Source organism: Gymnoscopelus braueri (genome assembly GCF_963280865.1).
Source record: "Gymnoscopelus braueri genome assembly, chromosome: 10".
In the NCBI taxonomy this organism is placed as follows: domain Eukaryota; kingdom Metazoa; phylum Chordata; class Actinopteri; order Myctophiformes; family Myctophidae; genus Gymnoscopelus; species Gymnoscopelus braueri.
In genome coordinates this window covers 26,307,440-26,324,843 of record NC_137611.1, presented here as the reverse complement: position 1 = coordinate 26,324,843, position 17,404 = coordinate 26,307,440, and the positions used below count along the sequence as shown (strand labels likewise).

Sequence of the window (17,404 nt, the reverse complement as noted above, 5' to 3'; positions counted from 1 at the left end):
AGATTGGCAAATTTCAAATAGTCAAAGTTTAAATAGGGCTGAAGTGGTTAATGCTGTAGGTTTTGTAATAATAATTCAAATTTACAAAATAACTAGTAACAGTTTTCAAATAATTGTAGTGGAGTAAAAGTACTATATTTGCCTCTGAAATGTAGTGGAATTAGTTAGATGTAATCGTAAAAGTATTGAAAATTGGAAATACTCCAAGTAAAGTAAAAGCGCCTCAAAATGTAAATGTAATTAGTTACTTTCCACCACTGCCTATATATATATATATATATATATATATATATACACACACACACACACACACATATGATTGTAACTTATGGAAGCATATTGCATGAAATATGCAAATTGATACACAATATAAACACTTTCATGTCACCAAGCGTTTTACAGCAAATTAAGTCATTCAATTATATAAGCTTTATTTTTTTATTTTCACAAAAACAGACAGATAAATCCAGTTTTCACTTTTTTTAATATACTTTATTTTTTTAAAGCCACAGTTTAATTACAAAAAAATATCTAAGACTGGTCATTACATATCTCAAAAAGAATTTACCCAATTTTTCATTCATCCCACACCATTCAAATTCCAACTCCGGAGAGTGATGGGGTGAGTTCTAACATTCCCTCTCCATCACCCCATCACTCTCCAGTGAGCACATTCACTTGTAGGTGTTGCCGCACTACCTCATCCAATACTTTGCTTACACCTTTACAAGCCGTCATGGCGGCCTCCATCAGAGTCTCTAGGTGGTCCTGATGTAGTCTAGCGTCCATCTGCAGCAAAGCGATCTGCCCCCCACGTGGCAGGAGTGCCATAGCCAATGAGCTTCCTCCACTCTCCTCTACATGGGACAGGTCTGCCAGGGGCGTCTCGTCCACAAACCCCACTGTGCAGGCACACACGTAGTCTCGCATTGGAATGCCAGCGTCGATCACTGCCAGTGTGGCGGCATTCACGCACGCACTGTAGTTCCCACCATCCGACTGCAAAATCTGTTTTGAGAGAAGGCATTTCATTGCGAAAATAAAACATCTTTAACCACATGGAACCCTAGCATTCCTATTCTGGGGCAAACGTCCGAACATATGTGTCGTGTTTTTGGGACACATGAGATTGTAAATCGGCTTTTTTCAGTAAAGATATTTGCTGTAGAAGGAAAAAAATACAGTATAGAGCAGTGGTTTCCAAACTTTTTAGCTCAAGACCCAAAAGAGAATTATGACGTTTGCCCGGGACCCAAACTAGTGAAGATAGCAGATCTGCAAGCTCACAACCCGGCGTGAAGTGACGCGTTGTGAGCTTGTAGATCTGCTATTTTCATATGTTCTTCTTCTTAAACATAGGTCTTCTAATTTAGGGAATTTCTTTGATTGTTTTTATTTAATTCATGAAATTCTTTTTGAAAGATATTTGAATTTGTAATCTTTAAAAAATAAATAAAAATAATAATAATAATTAATGACAACATTTAGGAAACAAAAAGTTAAGGGATATTCACTCACAACCCACGAAAATGGGTGTATTTAGCGTTCCATTAGTGTTAGTAATTAACCTTAACATAGATGTCTATTTGAGAACGGGGATAGAGCTGGGTCATCACAGCCGCCTCAAACGTCTGCTTTAGGTGAAGACTCATCTCTGTGGACTTGCGGTCCCCATGAGGTCTCCTCTTCCTCTCGGCTGTACTGAATGTGGCCATGCTGTATTGACAGTTGATAACAGCTCTGTCATAAAGTGTCCGGCTGCGTGAACCTCGCATCTATAGGGGTGACAGAAAACGAGAATATCTATGTACATTGTGCAGTATCAATAAATCTATACAGGATTAATTACAGTTTTGTATACAATTTCTCCCCCTTCATCTTTGTAGTAGCATTAGATTAGCCAAAATTAAATGAATTGCTACTTGAGTTTTTTGATTGATTGATTGAATGAATGAATAAATACTTTATTAACAGTTTGCAAACTACACAGCTGAGGCCGTTTAGCTCAGTTGGTTCTGCTTTTTTCGATAAATTGAATACAAAGGACCCCAATAGAAACAAGCCATAGGGCCTAGGCTTTCTTGGGTTTAAAATCCTCTTAGCAGACCTTGTATTGAACTGTACTGTCTTTCCTGTGATTTTGTTTGCAAACTGCTAATAAAGTATTCAATCAATCAATCAATACAGTGGTACATTATACAGTGGTGCTAAAAAAGATAACACAAAGGCCCTATAAGGGCTTGTTTTCATTGTGGTCCTGTGCATGCAATTCCTCGAGACATTTAAAGACATACAATAATATACAAGACATCAACACTAGTCTGACTTGGACTTGAACCCTATGACTAGAAAAATACTTAATTTGAAAATGTTTGTTTCTCTAGGAGAGAAAGGGATAATGAAGTAGAAATGCTACAGACTCTTCATGTACAGAGGGAACATGGCTATATGTATTATTTTGTATTTATTAATGGTTCAAAGTAATAAGACTATATTAGTTGGTGTGTTAGCAAGCACATCTTTCAGTACCAAATGTACTTACTACTTATATAACCAAGCAAAACTTGACAGCATAAGATATGTCTTGAAGCTTAAGTTGGTTATCTTTACTGGGAGTCAACTTGGGACTCTCACAGGTCTTGTTCGTAAGTGAAGTTTGTATTTACCACATAGACCTGGACAATGCATACGCAACAATTGACAAACGATAACTAATATCTATTGTAAAATATATCACTGTTGCAACTGTAATTAGCTATAATTAGGCTTCATTCATTTTAACGCATCTTTCAGCTTTTAGCTAGCTAGCTATTAGCATTAAGACCACTTACTTCATGGGGACCATACACAACAGCAAGGACTTTGGTGTTGCCCTGCTCTATGTACGCAGAGCCGTCAGCCTGGGCAAATACACCCATACGAGCTTGTACTTTTCTAAGTTCAGTGGCTTTTCTTCCATCTAGACGGTATCCCTGATCGGACAGCAATTCAAGGCCTGCCATATTTGTGGATATCAGGGCGAGTAGCAGCACACGTGTGTTGTTAAACTACATTACCCATAAGCCCACCCACTGAGTCAAGAGGGGGGAAAAGAATCTGTGTGGCCATCTAGTGGTGACCAAAGTCAAGGCCATTGTCCAAGAAGTGATAAAATTAGCTAGCCTGGTAAACCCTCCCTCCGGAAATCTCATTTCCATTTGACTCCTGAAATCAAATGGAAATGAGATTTCCGGAGGGAGGGTTTACCAGGCTAAAAAGTAGCAGCTCATCTCATTTTGTCTTAATAGTAAAAATATGTGGTAGAGTTTAGATCATATATTTTAAATATATTCAACATTAAACACCTAGTATACTGTTTTTCCACCATGCATTCAATAAATTATTACACAAAATTGTGATTTGCGGATGTCTGTGGTAAACTGTACTACTGTTGAAAGTAGGCTAATTCCTAATCTGGCTGGTTGACTTCATGGCATGCATGCCCTGACAAGGCATCGAGCTCTACCCATGTGCTAAAGGTCCAATTAATTCCACCTGAAGGAAAATGACAACTTTGACACTTTTAAAAATAAAATTTATTAGCATCTCTAATGTGTATAAATAAAAACACATATGAAACAATGCATATACGTATAATGTAATGAGCTGGACAATGACTGGGTTACATGTGATACAAACGAGCAGTCTTGGTTTTAGCCAGTGTATTGTGAGGAAAAATATGTACCTTGGAAATCAAGCCGTTCAAATCTGCATACCCATCAGTTGCAACTCTACATTCTTTCATAAGAATGAAACAAACATGGTAGTTTAAATAGTTTAGGAATGCCAATAGGGAAAAATTTGAAAAATTGCTGTTTTGTCATCCTGTTTCAGGAGATTTAAAAACACCTTTTGCATTAATGCATATTATAAAGTTTGTACTTCTTTAAGGTTTCACAAACAACGTTGAGGCACAAGCCACAACACTATACACATTTAACTGATCATTTTTACATTACACCCTAGAAAAATCCTCAAGGATTTTACATTTGAGTTATACAGTTAAACGCAGGTATTGCACACCTAAAATAGCTGATCTACAAGCTCACGTCGCACTGTGACACTTAATACGTTGTGAGTTTGTAGATCTGCTTGCGCAACTAAGTATAAATCAGGCTTTACTTCACTCTTTCCCATATCCTGGAGGCGATTGCTCCACCAACTTTTATCAAATGGTCTTTATAAGCAGACCTGTAATCTAGGGATAAAGTGAATATAATGTTAGACAGCAAATAATGGTGAGATATTAAATGACAAATGTACATTTAACTAAAGAGATCCAAACGGATCGAACAACTAGATTTGCATTTTACCATCAGTAACAAGGTTTTCCATTTTCTGAAATGGCTTGCTGTGACTGGGTCAGAATACCAAGAAGAGCATGAATTGATGCTTTGTGGGGTTTGAGGACATGCCTCTCTAAGGCAAAAGCAAAGAAGAGAAACAGGACCTCTCGTCTTCTGTCACCGAATGTTTTCTATTTGGTCATGCTTTGAACACTCACCATGTTCAAATGTCTTACAAAAGTAACAGCTATGCACATATGACAAATACTACTTCTGAAAGCTGGCCAAACTTCACGAGATCCAGAGATGAGAGTAAGGTTTTCTCCCATCTTGGATTTGTAACAGACCATAAATATACATTGTTGACAACTAGAGGCAATACCCTATAACCCACACAATTGTGTGTCATACTGCCACGGACAAATCTGTTACGTGTGGATTAATATTGGCCATTGTCTCAAGTTTTTCCTCATAAATTGAAAAAATATCACATTGTAAAAGGGAGTACAACATCCAAGACTAGAACTGCTTCAAAGTAAAAAAGAAAAAAAAAGAAAAGGAAAGAAAAAGTGGATAAAAAAACAACCAAAAGAAAACAAAGTGATGTGTCTGCTTTAATATGCAGGTGAGTGAGGGGGGTTATCGGCACCCAAGGATCATGGCGACCTCATTCAGCCTTGTGGAATGAAGGAACTACGTGGTAGATTAGAACGATGACGGTCTCTGCTCCATCCCAAGTCTTTAGAAGAGTGCAAAGATCCCCTTATTTTGTGTGTTTTAGCCCTGATACATCCACATTCTCATGTCCTAAAACTCTGCAAACTCCTTCGCACATTTTTCCGTTACGGAAACACGGACCTCCTCCTCTTCGTAGTCATCAAAGTTGCTGGTGTCCCCTTGACCTCTGCACTTTGGTATGAATGGTGCTTCCACCTGCAAAAAATCCCCAAAAGAGACAAGAAAAATAAGGCACTGAAAGGAACGTGCTTGACAAATGTAATCATTACAGTGAAAAGTCTTAGTGGGATTCAAACAACATAGGCATTTAAGATCCCATTTTTCGCTTTCACAATAAAAACTGTGCATGCTAATGCCAGAGTTATACTTAGTACTTAGCACCAGTGTCATACTCCGAAAACAGCCAAAAGGCACCTGGCCAATCCTATCTTTCTAAAAGATCAACCCATCAAAGATAAATAAATACCCATTTTCAGTAATCGATACCACAATTAAATCATACTCATCACGGTGAGTGTGCGCTACAGAGGCTGCTGGGTGATTTCCAGGTCAAAAAGAAAAACAAGTCTAACTGGTCAGCTGTGCATGACTGATCCGTACAGTATGCAAAAAAAATACAAGCATGCAAAGTATAAAGCAAGCCTGATCAACTGCCTCAGATAACAGTCTAACACCCAGAGGACCTGTTTTCACAATATGCTGTTAAAGCATATACACGTTTTCACAAGAAATAAAAGAAATAAACCAGTTGGTGTGTGATACAAAATTAACACGAACGCAAGGGATTCACAATGTGAGAAATGTGAACATTCAATAAACGTTTCTTTGTTACAAGGCTTAAAACATTAATGGCTCCGTTCTTTTTAACTGCAAAGAATACGTTAAAGTAAGTAAAGTAAGTGATATTTTTTGATTTGTTAAAAAGTCAAAACTCTCCAGCACAAAGAAAATACATGTTCAGGTGGTTCACCAATGTCATCCAATCAGGAGCGAGAACCCATTCATCAGCTTAAATTTTGTAGTGTTCCAATTAAAAATGTTTCAGCTAATGTTTTGTTTAATTACTTCCAATTTTGCTAGTTTATTCTGCATCTTGTACGAGTTCTCTCTATTGATTAAATGAAATTGGTATCCTGACCTGAATTCTCTGTTTACTAAAAAGCTGGAGACATAGGGAGATCCCTGTTACTGAACAAACACTATCTATAGCAATGATTACTATGGGAATATATATATATATATATTTAACAATTATTTTAACAACAAAAATATCGCTACAGTTACAGTTAAAAAGTGATAATGTTGAACAAATGTACAGTATTGATATTCATGTGTTTGCAGTGGATTTTAAATGGATGACTTGAATTGATTTAGGAACAATTTTCCTATATATTCATTAATATTTCGGTCAACCGAATATTTAATTCTCTACACTGATTGAGTTCTTCGAGTGGTCACAAATTTGAGGATGGACGGACATGGACAGAGTGTACAGCAATTACCATGGCTCCCACATTTCAAGCGGGGCTCTAATTACTTTAGTTTCATAGTGGTTAGACTGTGATAGCAGAAATATGTTGGTGTACAGTATATAGTGTATCGTCTTGCCTTCCTCTCGTAGATAGCGATCCAGTCTGTTGTGGCAAACCACTTGTGGCCCTTGATGTCGTTAACGCCATTCTTCAAGTTACCATAGCGTTTGGTCAGGTCCACCTGCAGTAGGTTTCTCAACAGGTCTTTCAAGTCTGAGCTGAAGTGCGAGGGGAATCGTACCTGGCGAGGGCCAAAGGATTATTTAATTTAAAATGTTGCATTTAAATGCCATTTCTGACCAGGGAACATTTTGTACATCAGACAGCATGTTTCATAGTTCAATGACAATTACATGTCAATTTTTTTTTGTAAACAACGTTATGAAAAAGCCTCTCTCCAATCAGATGATAGTGTGGCAATATAAAAAAAAGGTTGTATTACTTACCTTTCCAGACACAATCTTCTCGTAGATCTGAATGGGTTGATCTGCAAAGAATGGAGGGTAGCCAGCTGCCATCTCATAAATAAGGACTCCCAGAGCCCACCAGTCCACAGCTTTATTATAGCCCTACAAAAATAAATAACATAATCCGATCAGCATGACATCACAAAGCACTGCACATTAAATAGAAATCTAAATATTATACTCCATTTCCCCCCGTAGCTTCCTCATGTCCTGACCACTGCACCCTACTGTACAGCTGACAAAGCCCTGGGTAGGCGAGTTATTTTGACAACCCGTATGGATTGCTTGTTTACAGCAATACGCTAGCAATGGGAGCTCCACATTCTAACGGACAGCCGACAATGGAGCTAATATTTTCTCAACGACATCTCAGTTTCTGACCCCCGTGTTTGTGGGAGAAACCCAGACGTTCCAAGCTCTGGTAACATTACAGATCCACGCTCCACTGCTCCAGTTACAAGCTGCAGCCCCAGTTTTTTCAGGTTAGAAGTTATATAACCCCATCAGAGTATATTGGTTATTGAGTTACAGAATTAACTTGAAGCATAAATGGAATTTCACATGATCTGTCTGATCAACATCATTTGACTACAGGTGAGAGTAGACATTGTACATACTTTGCTGAGAATGATTTCTGGAGCCAGGTACTCTGGTGTTCCACACAGTGTCCAGGTCCTGCCTTTTACCCTCTTGGCAAATCCAAAGTCTGTCACCTAGGGCCCAAGGAGAAAACAGACTGTATAGGCAAAGAGTTGAAAGCCCAGCTGCAGTAAAATAATTCTTTCATTGATTCATAGCACACCTGAATGTAGCCATGGTTATCGATGAGGAGGTTCTCTGGCTTCAGATCTCTGTAGATTAGGTCTAGCGAATGGAGGTACTCAAAAGTCAGCACTATCTGGGCAGCATAAAAACGTGCGTGTGGTTCACTGGAGAGGAGAAATGTTGTGTTCACATTTGGTGAAAAAAACTGAACAAAGACATCTTAAACAACCAACCACTAAGTACACTGGCATAGAATAAAGTACCAGTAAAGGACAAATTAACTGAGCAACATCGGCCCTAAAGAAAATGCCAGTTTTTATCCATTTATATTGCTTGTGTATGTAGACTGTGCTTCATGCGTTTAAACAACAAGACAGGTTGCTAATATAAACGCAAAAGCATAAGGTGAATAAACCTTTTGATGTATAATAAGAAAGATGCCGCGATTGAACCGACCTGAACCTTCCAATTCTTCTTAAATGTGAGAACATCTCTCCTCCTGGAACATACTCCATTACCATGTACAAATTGGAATTGTCCTATAAAATCAACAAAAAAAGTAAACAGGAAACCAAAATTTAGCTGATAACTTAGTAAAGGATGTTTTCTATACCAATGAAGAATGTAATGGTTCCCCTACCTTGAACGAATAATCAAGTCTGACGAGAAAGGGGAAGCTCACTGCCGACAATATTCTTTTCTCGTTTAGTGTGTGTTCTATTTGTTTGAGTTTCACCACCTAAGACAGAGAGGATTAATCAGCTAATTGCATTCTTGGGAAAACGTCAATCATACTGGCAAACAGCACAGGTGTTTTCTTTTTGGATTAACCGTTTTTCATTTTAGCCAATGCCAATTCACCTCATGTTTATATAGTCCAAACGTACAGACACTGATTCACACACACACGTCCCATCATCACTGACCTTTTGCTTGTCCAGTATTTTCATGGCAAAGTACTGCTCTGTGGCTTTGTGTTTCACCAGCATGACTCTTCCAAAGGAGCCAGTGCCCAGTGTCTTTAATCTCTCAAAGTCATCTAGGCACGTTGTGCTCTGTGGAAAGTTGAGGCAAGAACACAGGAAGTTGGCCTACTTCAAGGACAACTGCACCAAAAGGTGAACTTCTAACTACAAGGTCCTCTGTCACACTCACCTGTTGTGGACATTCCCATTTCCGTAAGAAGTCTTCTTTGGCTTTGGCTAGAAACTCTTTCACTGAAAGGGTGGACAGACAGAGAGAGAGAGAGAGAGAGAGAGAGAGAGAGAGAGAGACAATTAGCATACAGATACTGGCATCCAAGGCTAACTTATACTTTGTTGCACAACTATGTCGCTTGCCGAAAATAACTGGAAAAAAATGTTTTCACTTGGAACTCAAGTTATTTTTGGCAAATGACACGATTGTACCTAGATTGTAAAAAAAAATGGAACTGGGCACAAAAGACCAATATGGGAATAGATACTGTATATAAATATATAGGAATACTATAAAGGGAGTTGGGGGGGGGGGTCTAAATCCCATATGTATACAACACCAAACTGGATGTTAAAATATTACATATTTTGTTTCTAATGCTTAGACACAACACAAAATAACTCAAAACAACAACAACCAAGACAGGCAGACTAGTAAGAAATGATGCAAAGAGACAGCATATTTTCCCTTTTTTCTTATAAAAGGGAGCTTGCACAGGAGAAGTCTCTCCAAGTTCTTGTGCATCACTTTCTGTACTGTAATACCAATTTAGGGAAGGCTATGGAACTCAAGAGTATTTAAATGATGATGATCAAGGACAAACCAACATTACATGGAAAACACAGCAGACAGCAGATATCCAGAATGACAGAATGTGGACGACAAAAACATGGGTGCATTATTACGTAGCAAAGCACAAAACACAGCAAGCTTATCTAACAAGTTATCACAATGAGAACACTTCGGTTCTGTCATTTTGGTCATCGTTTGGAAAGATAAGCATACCAAAAGTCTCTATAGTTCACCACGGATTTGCAGGAACATTCACCCACATGGATGGGATGAAAAAACGGAGAGAGAGACAGAGAGAGATTTTATGTACTCAACAAGTGACATCAGATCAACAGACATGAAGCATATGTAGTGAAGAAAGCTCACAAGAAATAAAAGACACAAGTAGCGTTGACGTACCGCTGTGGTGAGAGTAGGCCTGTCATAATTATTACATAATTGCCTAATCATCATTAGAATCCTTTCCATTCATCTGTATAAAAAGTGTTTTTCTAAAACTGCGTTTTCCACCGGTTGAGGTTTGACTTGAGGGTTAGTCAGTCATGTTAATGTTCCTAGCCACTGAGAAGCATGATTGGCTGCGATTGTGGATGACAAGGTCATGGCTTGTTTTGACCATAGAGAAATACATCGTTTAAGTTAACTATCTTTGCCTGTCATTGTCAGTCATTTATTTGTACTGTATGTATATGTCAGTAATAGACTTTGTATATTTAAGTTATTTACAGTATGTTAAATCTACCTTGTGCAAATGTATACAGTATGTTGACTATGTTCCAATGTTAAACGCTAATTAAATGGCTCTTCTTCATTGGGGTAATAGTGGCATGAAATGAACTGAAAGAGACAATTAAATTGTTAATCACAATTATTTGTATGGTAATTAATCATCAACTAAACTTTCATGATTGTGACAGCCCTATGTGAGAGCAGTATCAGCAAAAAGATTGACAGAACAGATATGTGAAAATGCCACGGCTCGAACCATGTGACACAAATTCAGTTCAGTTCAGATTGAGGAGATACTGAGGACTCAGGGGTGGAAAAAAACACTGTACTGTCTCATGCCAAGTCCTCTAGCCTATCTGTCTCAAATGTGTGTGAAACCCATCCTGAAGGGTTATGCATTATTAGGCTATTCAGTCTTAAAACTTTCAGAGTGCTTTCGTGGCTCTTCTTGTAAGAATGCTGAACACATATCTGCAATGTCCATGGTTCAATTCCCTGATGGGGACCTAGTACATGCATGTCATAGCTCTCTTTGCTAACCCTGTGGCATACAAATCGGTGATAGTTCTCATGGGTGAACCATCATGTGTGGGGTGGGTTCAGCCATGAAACCCACCATGGGTCAAAAAAATTGTGACGAGGTACTGCTCAAATAGTAGATACTCCCCATTTTTTCTGGCGCTATGTTCACTGACAAATGTCCAGGGAAGCTTGTTAGCATGTTGTCGCAATGCTAATGTAAATTATGTTATCAGCTAGCCGGTATCTGTTTAGCCCCTACTTCTGCCCCCCCCCCCCCCCCCTGATTGAATCACATCATCTGACAAGTTGTTTCCACAGAGAGACAGACAAAACCTGACAAAGTACTGAAAGTCCTACAATAGGCGTCTTCACTTCAGGTCAATATTTTGCCATGATGAAACACACACAGACTCACAAGGTGAAAACAATGCCATGCAGGCATGCACGCTGTCACAGATGTTAAAAATAACTGCTAGTATGGTTTGCCCAGACCATTGTTCCTGAAAGGACAAATGAAGCAGTTTAATATAATGCCAGTGAGAACCCTGGACAGAAATGCCAGACTGCTGACTTGAAAATCTAAATAAGTGGACGTGACTTTGCTCTACTGAAATTACATTGTGATCAAGGCAGGAGAATGATTTTCACATCTACTAACTAAATTGATAATTTGATACCAATATTGAAGTCACGTACATTGTTTTTCCTCAATAACTTGTTATAGAACAGAAAAAGTGTTGCCAAATTGTGGACCGTAGCAAACACAAACAACATTTTGAGAGCCAGCAAACAACCATTGTCATTCTTGTTGACAAATATAGTGTGCTAGTACCACGGGACATTGGAGAGGAGGTTAGGGTTGCTGATAGCAGACACAGGAACAGAGCTATATAGGTAACCAGGTTGTCTTGCGAGAGCTGCTCCAGACAAATCTCCTGCTCAGGGCATGGTGTCAGCTTAAATGGTTTTAACACACTCAGAAGTTGATAGCCATTGCTGATCTGATCTTCCCAGCCTCCCGGAGCGTCTCTGGCTGGCAATGTGCAGTGTGCCTGGTCTCCCTCTCAATAACTCAATAAATCTTAGAGGGACGTATTCACAGCATCATAAAATGACAACTGCTTTAAACAACTTGGGTGCACTGCTGGCCACAGACAGTTGTCTGCTTTATTATTTGTGCCAGGAAATGTTCCACCGCAGACAGAAAATGCAACCATCTAAATTGGTTGGAATTCTTCATTTATTTTGTACATATACAGAGATCAGTTCAGTTAATTCAGTAAGCCGTTTGTCCACTTTTGTTTAGCCATTATCTAGGTGTATGAAAATATTTCTGATTTATTACATTGGTTGTTCATTGACTATCAGCTGCATGTCAAAGTGTCCCATCGCAGATTGACTCTGGCCTAGGGCTAGTTACGTCAATCCTTTCAAAGCTTGTAATGCCCCTTATCCTCTGACGAAGGTCTGACGACAAGCTGCTCCAGTCAATGACACACAATGAGCAAGAGTGTGCCTTTACGGATCTTCATATACAGCAAGATTGAATAGAAAGTAATGTGGCAGCTACTGAAAAAATGCTGTTGGTGTATATAATATACCAAGATCATATGCACGTGTACATGCGCTGATGATCTATTTTTTGCACTCTTACTTTTTTTTATCTTTACAATTGTATTATTATTGTTATTACCTATATGCTGCTGCATTGTCTGAAGGAAGCAGAACAAAAATAAGTTTTACTCTTATGTACCCAAGATGTAACAATAAAGCAACCTTGAACGTGTGTGTGTGTGTGTGTGTGTGTGTGTGTGTGTGTGTGTGTGTGTGTGTGTGTGTGTGTGTGTGTGTGTGTGTGTGTGTGTGTGTGTGTGTGTGTGTGTGTGGTAGGGCCTGGTTTTATGAATGGAAAAAGGGCATTTGTCATTTCTTCACCATATTTGGGCACTATGCTGCACTGAGGGAAAGCTTTGTTTATCTAGCCGAGAATAACATGCTGATGATGTCTGGAGCAGAAGCACATACCACCATATTAGAAACGTATGGTTTAGTTGTATATCAGGGCAATCTGTATCGTTGCTAAGTCTGTGTTCTGATAGCAGTGCTCAATAAATAAGCTTCAGTCGTAACATGCCACCACATCACATTTTTTAACTGAGACTTGGGACCACAGTGCTCTTATTTGCTCAGCCACCAAATGACAGCAGATTACTGTCTTGCAGGCTCGCCCATATTAACCTAGAGATGTTTAGCCTTTCTACAGGGATAAAGCACACGCCTCGGCTAACACTGTGTGCGTGTGTGTACAGGCCAGGAACGCTGCTATCATCTGGGAGGCAACGGGACTGACAGGGCCCTGATGTGGGCTAATCCCCCCATGGCTAACACTAGCATGCTAACTGGTCAACAAACTTGATGCCATTTGCAATTCAACCGTCCTTCTCCATATTATACAACAGCCAGTGCAGAGTGTGAATGTGTCAGCATCTTGCTTGTCCAGTTTGCATCTCCTTATAGCGGCCAATGCTCCCCACACACACTGTGGCAATAATGCACACTTCTTGACAATGTTTCATATGATATGACCGTTATCTTAGATCTATAACAGTGCAGCTAACGTTAACAACTAGGCCTTTACATGTTTCCATCTGTTTCCGTCCAAAACACACTACTGTATTTGCTACCCCGGGATATTTAATTGATTAAATCGCTTTTTTAGACGCCTGCGGGCACTTATAATAGCACCCAAACGGGCAATGTTTACAAAACTTGTGCAATGACTGTGTGTGTGTGTGGGGGGGGCTGCCTTTTAAATCGTTAGTTCGTCGCTCGACAAAAATGACCAGCTGGGAAGAAAAGTGTCGCCGTAACGGCGACACTTTTCTTCCCAGCTGGTCATTTTTGTCGAGCGACTACGAAGTATATAGATAAATGAGTCTAACCAGGGGGAGGGGGACTGGGCACGGGGGGGGGGGCTTTAACAGCCCAGTAGCAAGTAGCTAGCTACAGCAACCATAGCTCTTTTATGTGTGTAAAAAAGGCCAAACGGTTGAATAAAAGGCAGTATTATCACCAACGTCCCAACTCACCGCTCTCTATCTCGTTGCCTTTCTTGGCGGTGGCAGCGTTTCCCATGGTATGAAGACACGGCGCAGGCTGATGCGAGAGATGGCGCGGTATAAGCTACAAACTACTAGCTGATGTTGGTGTGTGTGTTCTGTTCCCAAGCTTTCTTTTCTTTCTTTTTTTTAACCCCACTTCGTTTCTTCTGGCTGGAAATCGGGTCAAATGAAACAACAAGGCGGGCCCAAAATGTGAAAGATGAATTTTAAATCCCTTCTCCAGCCGCCCCCTCTCTCTCGTTCACAATGATCTCCGGTCTCTTCTCTCTCTCTATCCTAGTACTTTACTAATTCCTGTCTATCTGGTTGGCATGGAGCTGAGCTCAGCTAGCGGTGACTTGTGCATCCGCGGCCGCTATCTATGGATTGACGCTACACCAGTGGTACTCAACCTGTGGTTCGGGACCCCTCAGGGGGGGCAGATGACAGTAAAGGGATATTTTAAGGACTTTTAAGACCTTTTTAATATCTAAACATACAGACCATTAATGCATCAAAAGTCAACAAACTATACTATAAAAACTGGTCAAGCATTGGACACATTTTCAAATAGAATAAGAAAGAGGAAGAAATTGCAGTTCAAATATGATTATTTTGGGGGGTCCCCAGTTCAATAATGATTATTTTGGGGGGTCGCGGCCTGAAAAGGTTGAGACCCACTGCACTACACTGCAGTCTGCGGATGGATCCCACAGTCTCTGGGTTGGCTGTAAAGTATTTGAATTGGCCCTGCTACACACTATAGTATGTGGATTGTCCCTAACTATTTGGATTGGCCCTATAGTATTATTTGGATTGGCCCTTTAGTATTATTTGGATTGGCCCTTTAGTATTTGGATTGGCCCCAGCCTGTCTGTCTGTCTGTCTGTCTGCCTTCAAAACAAACTTGAGCAGCTTCCGTGTTGTTGTGAGATTGAACCCACACGGTCTGATATGAGCTTTTCACTCCCACAACATTCTTTTAAAGCTTGAAATGGTGGTTTTGGTAACTTGTACAGGGTTGGGTAAACTGACTACATGTAATCGAGTTGATATAATCAAATGACAAAAACAAATTGTAGGCCTACCTGTCAGTAGCCTATAGGTAATTATTATTATTATTGTTGTTATTATTATTATTATTATTATTATTATTATTATTATTATTATTATTATTATTATTATTATTATTATTATTATTGTTATTATTATTATCATAATCATTATTCCCTTTTTATTATTATTTATGAACTGTCAAATTCATATGGTTGGAATGGGAAGGCAACATAGGTAACTCAACTGTAACACAGAGCAGCATTGTGTCATGCAGTGTTCAATTAATTATTAACTAAAACATATAATGTTAAGTCATTATCAATTAATTATAATAATTAATTGAGGCTTAAGTAATGATTCACTAATGATGATGGTCCCACTGGAACCAACCAGGCCTATCCAGTGAGCCAGTTCAACTTGGGTGACCCTCGTCAGTCATCGCCATGCCGGCTTGTGGTGGACATTTTTGTCATAATTCTATTTTTGCCATGGACATACAAGAAACTAAATGTATACTAGTACTAGTGCTGTGGTCCTCAAAGTGGGTTGAAATGTATTTGGACCATTACAGGTCTGTAACTCTGAGTGTGTACAAATGGAACCAAAGGGACCCTACGGGTTCATTTGGTTCCATTTGTACACACTCAAAGTTATTTGGGTCCTTCAAAATAAAAGGTACTTGTGTCATACCTATTCTCAAGAAAACCTGGAGACTGACATTTAGTAATTGGGTCTTATGATCAAAATAAGAACATTGCAATATTATCTAAAATTTGCCACAGAAGGACAAGTCTTGCCACAGACACATTTGTCTGTGTATGGACATATTGATGACCCTTGCAGCCATGCACCACATGGATGTTTTGGAACACAACACCACCAGAGACCGACTCTCCATCGCTACTCCTACCCGCATATGATGAGCATAGAAGCCACCGAAAAAAGCAGATCTACAAGCCCACCAAGTGCTCTTAACTAATGCTATATTAACTTAACTAAGGTTAAGACAGTGACTTCACCATTCATTAACAGGAATTAGGAATTAATGATGAATTCATGTCAAGCGTTAATTAGGTGTATGCATTTACTGGCTATTGTGAAGTGTGACCCAATGTTTTTAAATAATGTTTTGATTGATTGATAGAATGCTTTATTAGCAGTTTGCAAACAGTACAGTGGTACGATTATACACTGATGCTAAAAGGATTGCACAAAAATCCCTAAGGGCTTGTTTCCATTGTGGTCTTGTATTAATGATAAATTATCAACACTGTATTGAGTGAATGAATGAACCCAGTCTAGGCTCTAGTGTAAGTATCATCTTCACAGTGGCATAGCTATGATAACATTGGTTCACTGTGGGAGGTGTTGATTTGTTCATTGATTATTGGGTACACTTACTAATGACTCATGAAAAGCGCATCTCCCATGCATGAAAAAAAAAAACTTGAACATAAGGCCTACTGTGGGATGGTCCTACGCCAAACCTGCTCAACTGGATTTTGAACTAATAATCCTGATGGTGGCACTATGCAGCAACCATCTAAAGTTTAGAAATGTTGTGAAAATTCATAATAAATCAGTCGTAAGCCTATATACAGTATATGGGGGGACCACCCCTCGGCGTGCGTATAGGGCCCAAGGGTGTGATGTGCCAAGTGGGAAGTTGGTCGGATCAGCAGATCTCCCAAAAATATCGAAAGAACCGCAAATCCCCATATATGGAGTATACTGATGTCATCAATATGACGTCATAGACTGGCCTAGACTCCATATTTGGGCATGCCTGACACAGAACTCCATAAATGGACATATAAGGGGCAAGTTCAGACATACAAAAATCTCCATGTAGGGGCATAAAAGGGACAATGGGACAAAAGGGATTTCAAGGGTTGGAGGTTTATTTGTATTTTTTATACATAGCTACAAGACAGTATAGCATAATTATAGGTAGTAAAATTCTTGTAGGCCTACTTAAAGCTTCATCAACAGTGTAACAATAAAATAACATAAAATATTACCAAGAAATATACAGTTTGCACATTCAGGGATATAGACAGTGGTGGAAAGTATTTAAGTACAAGTACAATTTTGAGGTATTCTTACTTTACTGGAGTATTTTCAAAACTAAAGATGTTTATACATTTTGAAAACTTGAATAATTCTTCATAATGAGTACTTTTACTTTTGGTACTTTAAGTATATTTTAATGCCAATACTTTTGTACTTTTACTAAAGTACATTCTGATTACCAGACTTGTACTTGTAACGGAGTAATTCTACACTGTGGTATTGATACTTTTACTTAAGTAAGAAATGTGAGTACTTTTACCACCACTGATAGAAACCTCCTCAACCTGGCCAGATCAGTCAAAGATGATCAGTGTGCTATATCACTG

At 39.1% G+C, this 17,404-nt stretch overlaps 2 protein-coding genes across 2 annotated transcripts; both read right to left on the bottom strand.

Annotated features, from left to right (window-relative positions):
• Positions 1-502: 502 nt before the first annotated feature.
• On the bottom strand, positions 503-3,033 carry LOC308094420 (exosome complex component RRP41-like). The gene is made up of 3 exons (XM_080441065.1): positions 2,832-3,033; positions 1,569-1,775; positions 503-1,008 (listed from the first exon to the last, which is right to left on the bottom strand). The coding sequence occupies exons 1-3, from the start codon at positions 3,000-3,002 to the stop codon at positions 655-657; spliced, it is 732 nt and encodes a 243-aa protein (XP_080297191.1). The 5' UTR covers positions 3,003-3,033; the 3' UTR covers positions 503-654.
• A 525-nt stretch (positions 3,034-3,558) lies between these two features.
• Positions 3,559-14,282, bottom strand: LOC308094416 (cAMP-dependent protein kinase catalytic subunit beta). Its single transcript, XM_080441061.1, has 10 exons — positions 13,938-14,282; positions 8,983-9,044; positions 8,754-8,882; positions 8,468-8,566; positions 8,284-8,366; positions 7,865-7,991; positions 7,680-7,775; positions 7,042-7,164; positions 6,672-6,836; positions 3,559-5,258 (listed from the first exon to the last, which is right to left on the bottom strand). Exons 1-10 carry the CDS (start codon positions 13,981-13,983, stop codon positions 5,133-5,135), a joined length of 1,056 nt encoding a protein of 351 aa, XP_080297187.1. The 5' UTR covers positions 13,984-14,282; the 3' UTR covers positions 3,559-5,132.
• Between the last annotated feature and the right edge of the window lie 3,122 nt (positions 14,283-17,404).